Source organism: Haliotis asinina, chromosome 7 (genome assembly GCF_037392515.1).
Source record: "Haliotis asinina isolate JCU_RB_2024 chromosome 7, JCU_Hal_asi_v2, whole genome shotgun sequence".
In the NCBI taxonomy this organism is placed as follows: domain Eukaryota; kingdom Metazoa; phylum Mollusca; class Gastropoda; order Lepetellida; family Haliotidae; genus Haliotis; species Haliotis asinina.
The window spans coordinates 62,459,675-62,476,555 of NC_090286.1; the positions used below are offsets into that span (position 1 = coordinate 62,459,675).

Genomic DNA, 16,881 nt, shown 5'->3' on the forward strand with positions numbered 1-16,881 from the left:
TCACAAAGCATCTGGTCCACTGGTTACACCTGTAATGTGTTTGGCTTATTCACCGTAGTTCTGTAATCAATGAGATTGATAAAATATCAATTTCGTACCAGGGCTCTTATTCTCGAAACGTACGTAGACCTAAGAATTCGTAACTTTGATTGTAGCCAATGTGTTGAGAATGGCTTAAGAAGTTCGCAAAGCTACGAATGTTTCGAGAATAGCTAGCCTGACCGCCAAAGTTGTCTAGCGGCAGAGCCTTGTTTAGAATTTTTTACGATTTCCAGGTTTCCTTTTGTCAGACCACGCTGTACGACAGTGCACGTTGTACAACGTGTTTTGAGAGGATTAGAAGGCGAGTGGTGTTGCAATATACAAGTGCTTAGACGAATCAGATCAAACTGATTAATATTTAAGTATCCACATAAGTGAATTAGTGTACAATTCCTGGACTGGTTATCGCACTCATTTGCGCAGTCGGTCGGAAGCCAGTAAACAGGAAACGACACTGTTCTGTAATCAATGACTCTGTTCTCAACCGGCAAGGTGATATGTTTTGGTACCAGAGAATGGCATACATGGATGCTTCATAACCCGGAACTCGCTTTGGACGATGTAACATCGTCAGAACCCTTTCTTTAGACACAGAACAATGTTGGGTAACATTATCAGAACCCTTCATATAGACACAGAACAATGTTGGGTAACATTATCAGAACCCTTCATATAGACACAGAACAATGTTGGGTAACAATATCAGAACCCTTCCTATAGACACAGAGCAGTGCTGGGTAACATTATCAGAACCCTTCCTGTAGACACCACAGAACATTGGTCGGTAGCATTTTCAGAAACCATCTGTTACATACCGGAGGGCCTCCGCGAGTTGTTTACTATGTGTCCCTTGACTGCAATACTGAACCGCAAAAGAAACGTCACTTTACCAAAACTTTGCCAGATATATTTTTCACTTTTTATATGTTAGCTAGACCTGGTTCGTAGCCAGTGTTCAAGAATGTGGTTTCAAATTCTGTATTTGATACAAGAAGCATGTCGTCAAAAGTAATGATGGGTTTCCTGTGCACACTTCATGAACGATAACGCACATGCATGCCAAGCTGTCATCCCTAACAAAAGAGCCACCGAACATGCACTCATTCACTGTTCGACACTGGTGATGTGCCACGATTATACTTTAGGAAAACTGAATGCCGGTCAGACTGCAAGACATGTTACAAATCATTTTTCTGTTCTTGTTCGAACAATAGACCGCCTGCAGTAACTAGTCCAAGCCACCTGAAGCACAGCCGACCGTCCTCGCAGTGGAAGACCGCCAGTGACAACACTGAAGCAAAATCGCCATTGTTGTAATCATCTGCAAAATCGTTCTGCAATGGCTACGGAAACTGCACTGACAACTATTGGCAATCACCAGAGACAGATCGGGGCCGACACAGTGAGGCAGAGAAACGTCAGATGTCACAGGTCTTACTGGGGTCCGATCCAGTTCCTCGACATCCTCGTGCTGGTCTTCAGTGGGGAACACATTTACGGAATTGGCGTGACGAGGAGTGGCGAACTGTAGTCTTCTCCGACGAAGGTAAATTTGGTATTGCCTCTCGGCGGGTGATGGCAGAGTGAGAGTGAGACGCGGGGAGCGTTTTGCAGATGACTGTGTCCTGGAAAGAGACACGTGGGGAGGTTCGAGCATAATTCTGTTAGGTGCTATTGCTTTCAAACCCAAAATAGGCCCTATTGTGTTCCGGGATATTGGTCCTACCAGAGGAAATGGTGTAACATCTGCCGCTACACTGATAAGCGCTGAGACCCTTCATCGTGCCACATTTTGGTTGCCATGGAAACCACGTCTTCTAGCAGGACATATCGCCAGTGCAACTAAAGACATTCTCCGTCAAATCGATATACAAATATACAAACTCTTCAATGGCCTGCCCTCGGTCCAGACTTAAAACTGATAGAACACTTGTGGGGCTAGATTCAAAGGAAGCTCAATGCTGTGCGACCAAGGCCGACAACTATAGCTGAACTCGCTTATGTGTATCACCGAGTCTGGGCGCAAGTTCCTATGGTCTTCATCAATTCTCATCCACTTCATGTACCGACGATGCAACACTGTTTTCAACACCCGCGGAGGCCATGCACATTGACGGACTTTCGGATCGCACTGTCGCGCCACCTGTCGTCATTTTGACTTGTAATTACCTGAAATTCGTCTTTAAGTATTGATGATCCAACATGTCAATTTTGAAATCTTTCCAACGGTTATGTTACTTACACGTGTTTGAATTAAACTAATCACCATTTTCAAAACGGGAGTAACGGCTTTTTGCGGTTCAGTATATAGAGACACACCAGGGTCATATGCCATCTGAACATTCCGACATTTAGTTGTATGTCAGTGTTAACTGTTATATATCTGTTTATGTAAGACTGGGGATACAGTAACCGCTTGTCTGTCCGTGCATCTGTCTGTATTTCCGTCCGCAAATCGTTTTGGTCCTAATCTCATGTCTAAAACTTACATGCATTCTGTCATGAATGTGAAGGTCACGTGTATCTTCAGCTCCCACCGTTACTGATTGTACATTTAATGAAAGATATCACTTATACCTTTAAACATATCTCCCCATCAAGTAGCAATATAAATAACAGGAAGATCTTATTTCGATTCCCGAAAAGAGGCATGACAGCAAACGTTAACTGTGTAAACATCACAAGTTGTGGCAGCGCGCATTGCTTCGGGAAACAGACATTCTGACAACGTTACCTAAATCAGTGTTGAAATTTCATGAACAATATCAGTTTACAAATTCTGACATCTCACTCGTTTCCAGAGCACGTCTCAAAACGTACCTTTACTACCATTTTACTTCAGTAAGCACAAACTCTTTGCTGCTTGGCATTATTACTTCAATAATTGATGTTCTAAGTTAAACTCATATTTTGCAAATGCATTATATTACTAAAAAAACATAGTTCCCAATCCCAAAATGTATTGTATTGTCCTGACAACTCAGACTGACAGATAGACAGACAGACAGACAGACAGACATGTGAGACGTGTTGTACCAATTGCATGATTTCCTCTGTCATAGATGTACTTGGTCATGGGATAATTTGGACCACACAATCCAGTGATGAACATACAATCCTCGATGTAAACGTGCTTGATCATCTGATCTGCTTGTTGCAGGGTGCCTGTCTAAGTATAATCACTATAGGGGCCCCAAACATGACTGAGCAAATGGTTAAGGCAGCAGTCAGCAATATCAGTGCCATGAGAATCAGTGATTTAAGGCATAAAACTCCATGTCATCTGTACATGTGTACACAGGCAAAAACGTCACAGCTTTGACCACGTCTATCCTGTAATATACACAAAGGGACTCTTCCATGAACAAGCAACGTTTGATTCGGAGAAGCATATATTACGGAACGTATGGAATATTATTTTTGTGATTGAGACCATGTTCGACTAATGACATGTCTGAAAACATATGGGAATCCTTTCAATCTACATCCCCCCAGTGTTACCTGAACTTGGGTTAATGTAGTGCTTATGATTGTTACACATCAATAAAAAGAAATGTGCGCGTTTGTGTGTGATTGCTTGTACTAGTTCGGACGTCTGCCAGTGCTATAGTGCAAGTTCCATGTCAGAGTTCAACATGGGCAGTTTACTTTCTGACTGTATGGTTATTCTCGGCATGGTCACACCCCTTTGACGCAGAAGTACAAATAGATATATCATAACAATGTGCCATTTGATGTGACAACAGTCTTCACTGAATGAACTGTTACCTGAGCGAATGATAAAACGTAAAATAAATGTAAATTCACTCTACATTTTATATTATGTGTAAGTAGAAGTGAAGTATTTTCTAATCCCGACTTATGTATAAATTTGCGCCAGTGCAAAATACTTCGTTGATGCATTGCATGCTATGCAAATGTTGGCTATGAACATATGTTGGCATAGCGTGCATACCCGGTAAATTGGTTGAACACATTTAGACACAGCGTGCATACCGGTAAATTGGTTGAACACATTTAGATACAGTGAGCATATCTGGTAAATTGGTTGAACACATTTAGACACAGGGAGCATACCGGTAAATTGGTTGAACACATTTAGATACAGTGAGCATATCTGGTAAATTGGTTGAACACATTTAGACACAGGGAGCATACTCGGTGAATTGGTTGCACATATTTAGACACAGTATGCATACCTGATAAATTGGTTGAACATATTTAGATACAGCGTGTATACCTGGTAAATTGGTTGAACACATTTAGACACAGTGTGCATACCTGGTAAATTGGTTGAACACATTTAGGTACAGTGAGCATACCTGGTAATTTGTTTGAACACATTTAGATACAGTGAGCATATCTGGTAAATTGGTTGAACACATTTAGACACAGGGAGCATACTCGGTGAATTGGTTGCACATATTTAGACACAGTATGCATACCTGATAAATTGGTTGAACATATTTAGATACAGCATGTATACCTGGTAAATTGGTTGAACACATTTAGACACAGTGTGCATACCTGGTAAATGGGTTGAACACATTTTGGTACAGTGAGCATACCTGGTAAATTGTTTGAACATATTTAGACACAGTGAGCATATCTGGTAAATTGGTTGAACACATTTTGGTACAGTGAGCATACCTGGTAAATTGGTCGCACATATTTAGACACAGTGAACATACCTGGTAAATTGGTTGAACATACTTAGATACAGCATGTATACCTGGTAAATTGGTTGAACACATTTAGACACAGCGTGCATACCTGGTAAATTGGTTGAACACATTTAGACACAGTGTGCATACCTGGTAAATTGGTTGAACGCATTTAGACACAGTGAGCATATCTGGTAAATTGGTTGAACACATTTTGGTACAGTGAGCATACCTGGTAAATTGGTCGCACATATTTAGACACAGTGAACATACCTGGTAAATTGGTTGAACATACTTAGATACAGCATGTATACCTGGTAAATTGGTTGAACACATTTAGACACAGCGTGCATACCTGGTAAATTGGTTGAACACATTTAGACACAGCGTGCATACCTGGTAAATTGGTTGAACGCATTTAGACACAGTGAGCATACCTGGTAAATTGGTTGAACACATTTTGGTACAGTGAGCATACCTGGTAAATTGGTCGCACATATTTAGACACAGTGAGCATACCTGGTAAATTGGTTGAACATACTTAGATACAGCATGTATACCTGGTAAATTGGTTGAACACATTTAGACACAGCGTGCATACCTGGTAAATTGGTTGAACACATTTAGACACAGCGTGCATACCTGGTAAATTGGTTGAACGCATTTAGACACAGCGTGCATACCTGGCATATTGGTTGAACACATTTAGGTACAGTGAGCATACCTGGTAATTTGTTTGAACACATTTAGACACAGTGAGCATACCTGGTAAATGGGTTGAACACATTTTGGTACAGTGAGCATACCTGGTAAATTGGTTGAACACATGTAGACACAGCATATATACCTGGTAAATTGGTTGAATGAATGAGTGAGTTAATATTTAACATGACATTGGCAATATTTCAGCTATATCTTGACGGGAACATAACACCGGAATGGAACATATGTCTATTATATATATAAACCTGTCGACAAAGGACAGTAAAACAGAGAAGAATGTAAAACTAGTAATTATACCTAAAACAGTTTATGTATAAAAGACAATACAATATAAAAATGGGCTATAGATTGCTAACAACTGAGGGTAGATCACCATACTAGGGACCATGGGGACTTGCAGTACTTTTGCTACCTGCATGGATCCTAGCTGGATTTACATCATCCCCTCAGCCATCAGCAATTAGGGAAATCTAGCCATGCAAATAAAATGGCACCTATTCTACGATCAAAAACGGGGAAAGCTTAAATTTACTTTGAATGTTTGTGGACTTGCGTACCCTCTCAGGAGGACAATAGTTTTACAGTACTTCAACCCCCTTTGAGAATACAGCCACTAACAAGCACAGTTACAAATTTAAACTTCCAATAATAAAATATCTATCTATTTACAATTCAGTTAATAAATCTAATTCTTTTAAAAATGCAATAATTACATGAGAACTTGTGTTATCAAAAAGATCCTTGATATTTTTGACATTGAAATATTTCTCCCTTGTGATGGAGAATTCAACACAGTCAAGCAGTATATGCTTGACCGTGACTCTCTCATCATAAAGGATACAAAACAGAGGATTCTCACCTTTTAACAGGTATACATGAGTGTATCTTGTATGGCCAACACGACATCGTCGTAAATTAACTTCTTCAAATCTGGACTGACAGCCCAAGTAGGTATAACCAATACATGGTTTTATTTCATGTAATTTATTTATACCTACTTGGGTGTCCCACTTCTTCTGCATCAGATCATGGATGTAAGATCTAATAGTAGCTTTATAATCAGTGTAGGGAATAAGAAGTGGTGGCACAGATTGTTGAGTGCTGCCTTGGCAGCAAGATCAGCCATTGTGTTACCAGAAATGCCTACATGGCTGGGTAACCAACAGAAGACGATGTCGCATTGTAAATTGGTTGAACATTTAGACACAGTGAGCATACCTGGCAAATTGGTTGAACACATTTTGACACAGTGAGAATACCTGGTAAATTGGTTGAACACCTTTAGACACAGCATACATACCTACTAAACTGGTTGACCACATTTAGGCACAATGGGCATACCTGGTAAATTCAGCACATTTCGGCCGAGTTTGCATACCTGGTAAATTGGACACATGTAGGCACTGTATGCATGCCTGATAAATTGATTGAACACATCAAGGCAGTGTGCATACCAGGTAAATAAGCTAAAGACATTTAGGCACAGCAGGCACACCTGGTAAATTGATTGAACACATCAAGGCAGTGTGCATACCAGGTAAATAAGCTAAAGACATTTAGGCACAGCGGGCACACCTGGTAAATTGATTGAACACATCAAGGCAGTGTGCATACCAGGTAAATAAGCTAAAGACATTTAGGCACAGCGTGCATACTGTTCTTTCATGACTATAGTTCACTAAATGCACTAGATGTTCACTAGCAACTTAACTCATCATAAAAATATGTCAACAACAATAGCCACACACACTGATAATTTACCAAACAACAAACAACATACAAAAATCTTTTAATAATAACAAAAAATCAGCACCTTACTGACGCATTCTGTTATCAACCCATAAAAAAAACCAACATTTGAGTAGAAGTACTGGCTTGACTTTTCTTAGCTCACAGCAAAGATGGCTTGCAAGATAAAACTTACAATTTTCTTACTTAAAATTGTGTGCATAAAAATAACACCATGAAATGCTTGACACAAAACAAGAGGCATGTGTAGTTTTTCCTGAGGTATCAGTAACAAACTATATATTGCAGGATCATACTGGAAAAAAATCATTCTGTCAATAAAACAGGGACATTTGTATGGGATAAGAAGGATTCTTTAACATATACATTTACTATGACACAAGACTTGTCCTTGGAAATCTACTAACTTAAGCACTTTGGGAATAGTTAGGTTCAGAGACTGGCAGTGACAATCACAATACAAACACAGCTTTTATCCTTCACCTTCGTAACACATAATCATGACCCCTAACACACACATCACATCACATCACATCACATCACATCACATCACATCACACATTAACAGATGCATTAACCTGCAGCACCTGGGATTATCCAGTCATTTAGGACTCTTGACAGAAGACATGAGGTCAATCACCTTGTTCATGGCACAGGCAAAGTCGTACCACCTGTTGAGGCCCTCCTCAATGAGGAAACATCTTACTAACACATCCCTGAACATAACATGCCAAAGAATAAACTGTCTCCACCACCTGAAACAGATTCCATTGCATGTGCCTGTGAAGATCCTAGGTAGAATAGTTCTTCAAAAACTCATACTTGCCACAAGTGACTATGCTTGTTGAATGAAGGGGGTACTAATAGGGTTCGGTGGTCAGGCTGACTGACTAGGTTGAGAATTTCATTGGTTCCCAAATGCAAAGATTGATGCGCATGCTGTTGCTCACTGGATTGTCTGGTCCAGACCCGATCATTAACAGACCACTACCATATAGCTGGAATACTGCTGAGTGTGGCATAAAACATAACTCACTCATCCCACTGTGAGTGTAAGAAACGGGTACACTTTGGGGAAAACTGAATCCTAGGACCACCAAAACTCAAGGATGACACCACGTCTTCACAAATAGGGCCAGCATGCCCTGCCCTACCTCACAGTATTGCTAACAATCATCACACTATCTCAACAATCACCTGGTACAGATGTGCAGATTCTTCAGACAACACAATACAGATCTACATCTACTAGTCGCAGATATTCACAATGAGTTTGACTTAAATCTGAAATACTACTCCTGTTTTAAGTAAAGCAGGAATCAATATGACCTGTCAACTATCAATATGACCTGTCAACTATCAATATGACCTGTCAATATGAACTAGAGTGGCTGAAAGAGTCCCATGCTAGGATTTGATCCCTGGACCTTCTGACCGGATGCCCTGTCCACATGACTAAAGAGGTTACTCCCATCAACAGAAATGTAACTTCTACACATAAAGAAAAAATGGTTCTTGTAGAAGTAGATTACCAAATAAGCAAAAGTTGAGAAAGTAATTCTGTTTTCCTTAAACATAAACCATTAACCAATATACAGTATGGTTCAAAATTATTGAGAATAGCTAAAGCATTTCATATTATTAAACGAGAACAAATCAGATAAAATTGAATGTATTGTGAAAGTGAACTGACCTTTTCATGTTGTGTAGGTAACAATTTAATATTTTATCAAGTCTCCTTGAGCTTCACGGCACAGTCTAAGACGGGTAGGCATACTTCCTATCAGAGAGGTTAGTGTCTCGTGAGTTATGCTGTCCCAGTATCGGACCACTTCTCTCTTCATGTCTTCAATTTTTGTCAACCCCTTTTGATTCACACATTCCTTCATCATCCCCCAAATGTTCTCAATGGGATTTAAGTCAGGACTATATGCCGGAAATGGTAATGCAGTCACATTTTTCTCCTGAAACCACTGCTTGGCATGTTTTGCAGTGTGTTTAGGATCATTATCTTGCTGCAAAATCCAGTCATTTCCATAAAACACATGTGCACTTGGAAGGAGAAAATTATCTAATATGTTAGTGTAGCGTTGACTTGTCAGATTTCCCTCAAACACACACAGCGGGGTCGTTCCTAATAAGGATATCCCTCCCCATACATGAAACTTTGGGCTGTATTTAGGTCATCGATACAACGGTGCTGACGCAGACTTTGTCCATATTTTCACATTATTGGGATATACTCATATTGAGCTTTCATCAGTAAAAATCACATTTTCCCAGTCAAAGTTTTCATGTGCCAAACACCACTCAACACGCCTGTCTTTATGTTCTTGTTTCATGAGAGGAGAAGGAATTCCAGTCTTTTTCTCCCATCCAAGATCAATCAAATTTCTTCTAACTGTAGATTTTGATACAACTGTTGATCCCCTATCTATCATTTCATACCTGATGTTGGAGATGTTTGCCCTTTGCTTTTTAGTCGCTAAAATTCCCAGCCGGACGCGATCTGAGAAGTCCAATTTTCTGGGTCTCCCTGCTCCTTTCTGGTGCCCAAAATCCTTTCCCTCTTTAAAAGTCTTCCTAATCCTATACACAGTAGAAAGAGGAGTTCCTGTTCTCCCTACCAATGTATTTACATCATCAATTCCTTGATTACACAACTCAAAAATCAACCTTCTTTTATCTTCAGCAGACATTGTTGACAGTACTGAGGAAAATGACGTCTGCTACAAATTCAGGGGAGGTAACTCTAATTGTAATATACTCAGTAGGCCAAGATGAGTTACCTCCCTTATACCATTACTTAGTTTTAAGTATCAGTGACTCAGTTGAGGTGTTAGGATAGCTCAAAGTAAGAAGAAAAATTCTCAATAATTATGAACCAGACTATATAACATACCAAAAAGACCCTGACACAAAGTATATATTCTTGAATACTGCTCTAGAATACTTAAGATCAATTCAGTTTTCTGTCCATCAGTTTTCTGTCTTCAAGCAGTCAGCGAGTCGTGCCTTGAGGTCACCTGTAGAAAACACACCAAACTCAGTGATGATACCACCAGTGATGAGGCTGGCAGGGGTGATGTCAAACGCAGGGTTCCAGCAGTTGATTCCTGGTCAACAAAAACAACCCATGTACAAGGGACTGACTACTCAGCGTTTGAGGAAAGGAATGGAATATATGTGTGCTCTCAGCTTGGGGCTTTACATGACATTCTGTGTACAAGCAAACAGTTGTAATTACACTGTAATCTATGGTGAGCTGAAGTGTCTGGCCTTGTCTCACCTGACATGATAGGAAGGCGATAACATTTGCTTTGTCAATCAGCTTGTAAAGAGAACCTAACTGGGAAATGAATTTCTGTGCATGTTTTCATGTAAATGATACAAATAATGAGACCTGTTCAACTCTGTACTCTGTAGACGTAATTTAGTCTCAGTTATTTTCGTTAACCCAACGATTTGCTGTGCAACGGATGATGTCAGATTAACGAGACTTGACTGTAGTTTGGTAAGTAGAGCCCCTGGAAATGTAGCACTTTTTCCAGGTACTTTTCATTATCTTGTCTTCTTACAACAGTGTCTCCTACTCACCATTGGTACAATGTGTGGATCCAATATCTGGTGTACCTCTCCATGATACTGATGGAATATTGCTAAAAGTGGCATAAAACCATCCTCACTCATTCACTCCTACTCACCAAGAGCTGCAACCTGGACTCCCTTCACCCTCGTCATCTCCTCACTTGCTCGTTCCTCTATCTTAATCTCCTTTCCTGAGGTCAAGGTTGGGTCAAAGGTTGTTGACGGACACGCAACATAAAACGGCACGTTGTGATGCTTGGCCACTAAAGCCAATTGATATGTCCCTATCTTGTTGGCAGTGTCTCCATTAGCAACAACACGGTCTGCACCAACAACTATGGCTGATATATCGTGCTGCTCCAACAGTATTGCTGCCATACTGTCACAGATTAGAGTCGCAGGAATCTTCTCGTGGACTAACTCATATGCAGTCAGCCTTGAACCCTGGTTGTAGGGTCTGGTTTCAGTGCAGTATGCTTGTGACATCTTCCCTCTCTCATGAAGAGCTCTCACTACACCTACAATAAAACAGAATGGTTCATGCATTTTTTGAGTCAATTCTTTGAAGTATGCAAGCTTTGTGCGCCTCGCCTGAAACACATCTGATCTAGCTGTTAGGTACTTGTTCCTTCTATTGCAGAGGAACTACTCATCATCACAAAGAGCTGACCTTGGAAGAAGGACTAGTTTGGGAGTTACTATAGTAGTTCTTACCAAATATGGGTCAAGTCAATATAACTCTTCATGTTATAGATTGACGTTGGTAGACCATCTGCTCTCTGAGACAAGGTGCTCAAATTTAAAGCAGGTGATATTCACGACTTGAAAACACCCAATGATTTTCATCATTCTGTATATAAAACAGATATAAAATCACAAGTTTCAGCGTTGTAGAGTCTCAGGTGATACACTGTATGCACAGAAGCACCTACCCAGTGCTGTTCCATAACCTGCAGTAGCCAGTGAGCCAGTGTTGCAGTGGGTGAGGACTTTCACTGCTTTATTCTTGGACATTGCCAGTAAGTGGTCAGCACCATATTTTCCAATATTCTTGTTTACAGCAATATCTTTCACCAGCATGTCCTCGCATTCCTTGATAAACCTGCACACAAAACATGTACATCCTTTCACACTATTTCATAACAAAATATATCAAAATTGTCTAAAGTAATTGTTATTTGTGCTGATGGGGTAAAACAGACCTGTACCATCGAAGATTTCCAAAATGAGTCCTTGTTCCTTTTTCCAAACTACTGTAAATCATGAAAGTTTTGCATCACGATATTTCTGCGAGTGGCAACCTACAGACAATTTTGCATCATGATATTTTTACAATATTTTTACCTAATTCTCAAAACTAATTCAAAACATAACTGTAAGTAAGTTCTAGCTGAAGTAAATCCAATATCATATTAAAGGCTGCTGCTAATCCTGATCTCAGCTGCACTTCAGTAGAATACTTCCAGGTGTATGCAATCAATGATGTTTTTGTACAAACAACACAAGCTGCACAGGCTAGATATGCCCAAAACAGTTCAAAGGGATTATACAAAATGGAATAACTCTATTAAATTGAAAGAGAATGACATCACCAAAGCTGTTGATATCTGGATTCAACCTATCTATGCCTGTTGGATGGTGTTATCTTTGGCCAGCAAACTGTGCCATGATATTTTTGCAAGCTCAAGTTTCTTCGCAAAAATTTCGTGATTTACAGTCCAAAATCAGTCCATAATGTACTTTTCAGTGTGACTGATTAGGAATAATGGTGGATAAAGCTATGCGTCTTGAAATATATGAGAAGTGTACAATATGTCACTGAATATGTTTAAATAGTCATCTGTATCTCTCTTAATCTTTGAGATGAGTTCTGACTGACTGAAGAAAATCTACCCTGTCCTGAGTCTGAGAACTGGACCGGCTGTCCAGACTCATCCTACAGTAATGTTCTGTATCCTAGTTCCTCTTGTTTCGGTACATATGCAGATATGTACTGGGGATACATGCCAGTAATACCTGTGCTGCCAACAACCTCTTCTGCAATATTTGTCAGAATTCTTTATGTTTGACACAATAGATTAAATGGTGTTGCCTGGGTTAACCTGCCTTTCTCTCAGATCATCCACTGTTTGTCCAGGCTCTACTGCCATGTCCTTCACAAGGCTGGACAGCCGCTTTGAAGCCTCACTCATGTTGACAGCGGTGGGGCGAGCGGTTACCAGATACTGCAGACGGTCACAGATGAAGGGAGACAAGTCACCGACTGTGTTGTGTTCCCCATTGTCTGTCAGTTCCACGGCCAGACTCAGACAGCCCACTATTGCTATAGCAGGTGCACCTCGGACCTTGGGGGAGAAACGTCAATATAAACAATGAACAAACATTTTCAGATGGCTGAGCTATTTACTGTGAGCTAAACACTCTTAGAATACAGATAGTTTTGTGTAGTTTTTAACCCCTAAATATTCCAGCTATATAATGACATTCTCTAGATTATCCAATATGATCCAGTGACAAACATCATGAGCATAAAATCATAAGACTGGGATTTGATGACATGCTGTCTACCAGTTCACCAAGTCAGATTATCCAAATTCTCAAGTCTCCTCATTCATTCCTACAAACCTACATCCTTCCTTGGGATCTTTACACACAGATACAGAGGTGTTATTATTAATGCTTTCTGATTGTTGATTTACAGAGAGATGTGTGAACTGATTGTAAGTCTTGATACCTGACAAGATACATTAGTTTCTATATTTATATTTAAAATGTTGAGGACCTATGTGTAGTGGCAATAAAATTTCTGAGGATTTGAACAATGGATCTTCTGATGTGAGGGTTTGTCCATATGACCAAAGAGGTAAATGGTTAATAGCCAAAGCATACAAAATCTGTAGGTGGCTTTGTCAGGGTATACGTATTGTACACCTCATCAAATCTGTCATGTGACACACTACACAGGTTTTACAAAGGTGAGATGGAATGTGGCTTCCAAACAGCTGATCGCGTAAAGGTCACATGCAACCGAAAAATAAGAAAATACATAAAATGCATTGCTGATTAAGAAAAAACACAAATGAACAAAATCATAAGTGTATAATCGCAAATCAAAAGTGCATTATTTTGTACTTGGGTTTACCTCAAACAGAAGCAGCCGCGATACTGAACCCAGTCAGAGCCGGTGGGTGTGTACTTAAGTGTAATGAAGTCTTTTTATTGGCCACTGGTTCATTTGCCGATACGTTTAGCAGACACACAGGTGTCAATAAACAATTGAGTTTTCTCTGTGAGAGAATCCGCTTATCACAATCAACATGTTTTTCTTGATGCAACGAGTAGATTATCACTTGTTTGTGTCCACAACCAAGATTATACTACTGCTCATAACCTCATATCCGGGGCAGACATACTGTTTCAAGCTCCGCGAACCTATTCACTGCGCATGTGTTATAAGTGCAGCACAGCATAGCTGTTGAAACCACTTTGCCCCCAGCGCTTGGGGAAAATATGTGAATCAACTGAAATCTGATTTTGCCCGCTTTGTTTCATCATGGTTATTTTTCACCTTTATAGGCTGAATTGACATTTTTCATGATTTGTTTTGGTAAGTGCATACGGAAAGGTATCAGAATCTGCAAAGTTGTGCTTTACATTGCATGTGACCTTCACATTTTTGAGTTGACATATATGGTTAAGAGTATAAACAGATCTATTAAATTGTTGTCATAATTTCATATAAGTTTGTAACATATATGCGTTAAAAAATAGAGTGTTTCTGTATTTCACTTGCCGTTTAACAAGCCCTCATATGTGAACATTTTTATCATTAAGCCACTCCAAGATATCTTCCTTTATGATCGTTCAGGAAATATCATGGCAAAATGTTAAATGAGTCTCTTTACGTTGGCGGTTGGATTTCATACGTTGGCCCAACATCGGGTATCATTTCGGTTATTTTATTCATGGGACACTACTCCAAACGGTAAGCTTTTCCCAACGCAAACTTGAAAAATGTTCACTGTATTTAGAAACAGTTTAAATTTTCTTAGCCTACATCAAGCTGTCCAGAGGAAAGTCCAGCATGGACAGAGGGTGTGAATTCAACTTGAAGAATATATTGCCAGCTATATATGATAGTATTACGAGATTTCTACAAACATTTCAGGGTATGTAAGAGGTACTGAGTAATTAAATAGACGTTGGGCCAACATTTCTTTCTTTGCCATCCAACGTACGTAGGGCCAACGTCAGAATGCTATCTTGGGTGTAACTACTTCATGTTATTTATGCTGCGACATATGTGCCCGAAATATTGTCTTCAGACGAGTAGTTACAGCGACTGTTTTACTCCTACATGTCGTGCCAATGTACGGGTCCAGTCTATGGTTTTGCACTCAGGGTAAACTTTGCACGTTATTACTCATAACTTTTAAATGGTATTTTAATTGATACTTGCAAATTCGAAATTAACAATATCATAATTTTCAAGATCACGTTTTCTCAGAGCAGACACTGCACAGACTGTTATTGTAGAGGTGGTTTCCACGGGCAATAGTGGTCGTACCTGTCTCTCCTGGCAATGAGTATGGGCAGGGATAATCTACGACTCTAGTCTCCCTGGTACGGGTAAATAAAACAGCAATCGGCTGTGGATGACAGGCTTTAGATTTGCCAGTGTTGGATCTAGACTGGACATCTCATTCTGTCCGGCCTCGTACACGTCATATGATGATATTATCTCACCTGCATTTTCTTGATGACATTCCAACCATCCTCGGAGTTTTTCACTGAAATATATTCGGACTGCGTGGGCAACAATAACTGGTCTAATATGTCCAGTTTGCCACGAGAATATTTGATTGCGCTCAGTGCCATTTTGTCAACAAGAACACGTGTTTGGGTAATAGAACCTTAGAGTTACCTCCCATGGATCATATTTCCGAATTCCTTCAGCTATTTGATATTTATTTATTGCGTATCATTCTGTCAAGAAACAGTAGCAATATACTATAAACTACAAATATGAACGTTACAGTAGTTACAGACATAGAAATATAGATACATAAATGATATACATTACAACAGTTTATCATATGCAGCGATGACAATATATGATGGTAATGTGTCGTTCTTATGTTAGTAGCGTTTGCAACGAAAAATTGCAATTAAGTGTACGTAAAATATGTACAGATATTTTCATGAGGTTTCAAACTTCTTCTTTTTTAAATAATTTCGTCAAAACGTTTTCGTAACTTTATACTTTTTTTCCTGATCTATTCGTAATGTTAATGAAATGGTTTTAGAATATTATTCAAGAACGTGACGCCACAGTCAAGTGATGAAATTGCATGATTGTGAAACATTGATGTTACAGAAATCTCACTGGCCTGTTTTGGGAAACCAAACTCCCAACTCATACTTGTCCAACCAGCGCGGTTTCAATTTACAACACATGTCAGTAAACGCCAACGGGAAAGTTAAGTTGTTGATCTGCATAAGTTGGTCATGCTCGATGTACAGGGTATACTTTGCCATGGGCGGATCAAGGCATTTTGTAATGGTGATTGAGGGAGTTCGGACCAACGTAAAACTAAACCTCCAATGTGGGTCTAAGTCATTTCGAATAGGTGCAGGTCAAAATGGCCATGTCGAAAAGGTCAGAATGGCCATACATTACCTTATTTATTTTTCAATACTCATAACATTTGTATTATTTGATATCAAGGTGTAAAGATGACAAAAAAGCAAAAGAAGTTATATGAGTATTTATATGAGAACTTTTATGGGTATACATGTCAGAGCATCTCAGCGCTGTTTTTTCAAAACATCTGGTTATGGTGTGTTATGAGTTTAGTCAACCATAAAGCTGTTCATTTCATGATTACAAGAGATTTTTACAAAGTTTTCTTTGTCAAATGATGAAGTCTGTAGTGAACGTTAAAGATGTGTGGATTATGAACATTTGAACTACTTTTGAATATTTGATCACATATCTACACCTGTAAAATGATCACACTGTATATTATTATTGATGCAAATATAATAGAAGACATACATTATATTAGTTTGTATGTTCTTATCTGAATTTGATCTGTGTCGCTTTTGACTTTCC

General features: G+C 39.4%; 1 protein-coding gene across 1 annotated transcript; it reads right to left on the reverse strand.

The window, feature by feature from the left end:
* Window positions 1-5,720: 5,720 nt before the first annotated feature.
* On the reverse strand, window positions 5,721-15,668 carry LOC137290230 (methylthioribose-1-phosphate isomerase-like). Its single transcript, XM_067820977.1, has 5 exons — window positions 15,513-15,668; window positions 12,873-13,111; window positions 11,699-11,868; window positions 10,883-11,284; window positions 5,721-10,294 (listed from the first exon to the last, which is right to left on the reverse strand). The coding sequence occupies exons 1-5, from the start codon at window positions 15,642-15,644 to the stop codon at window positions 10,158-10,160; spliced, it is 1,080 nt and encodes a 359-aa protein (XP_067677078.1). The 5' UTR covers window positions 15,645-15,668; the 3' UTR covers window positions 5,721-10,157.
* Window positions 15,669-16,881: the final 1,213 nt, after the last annotated feature.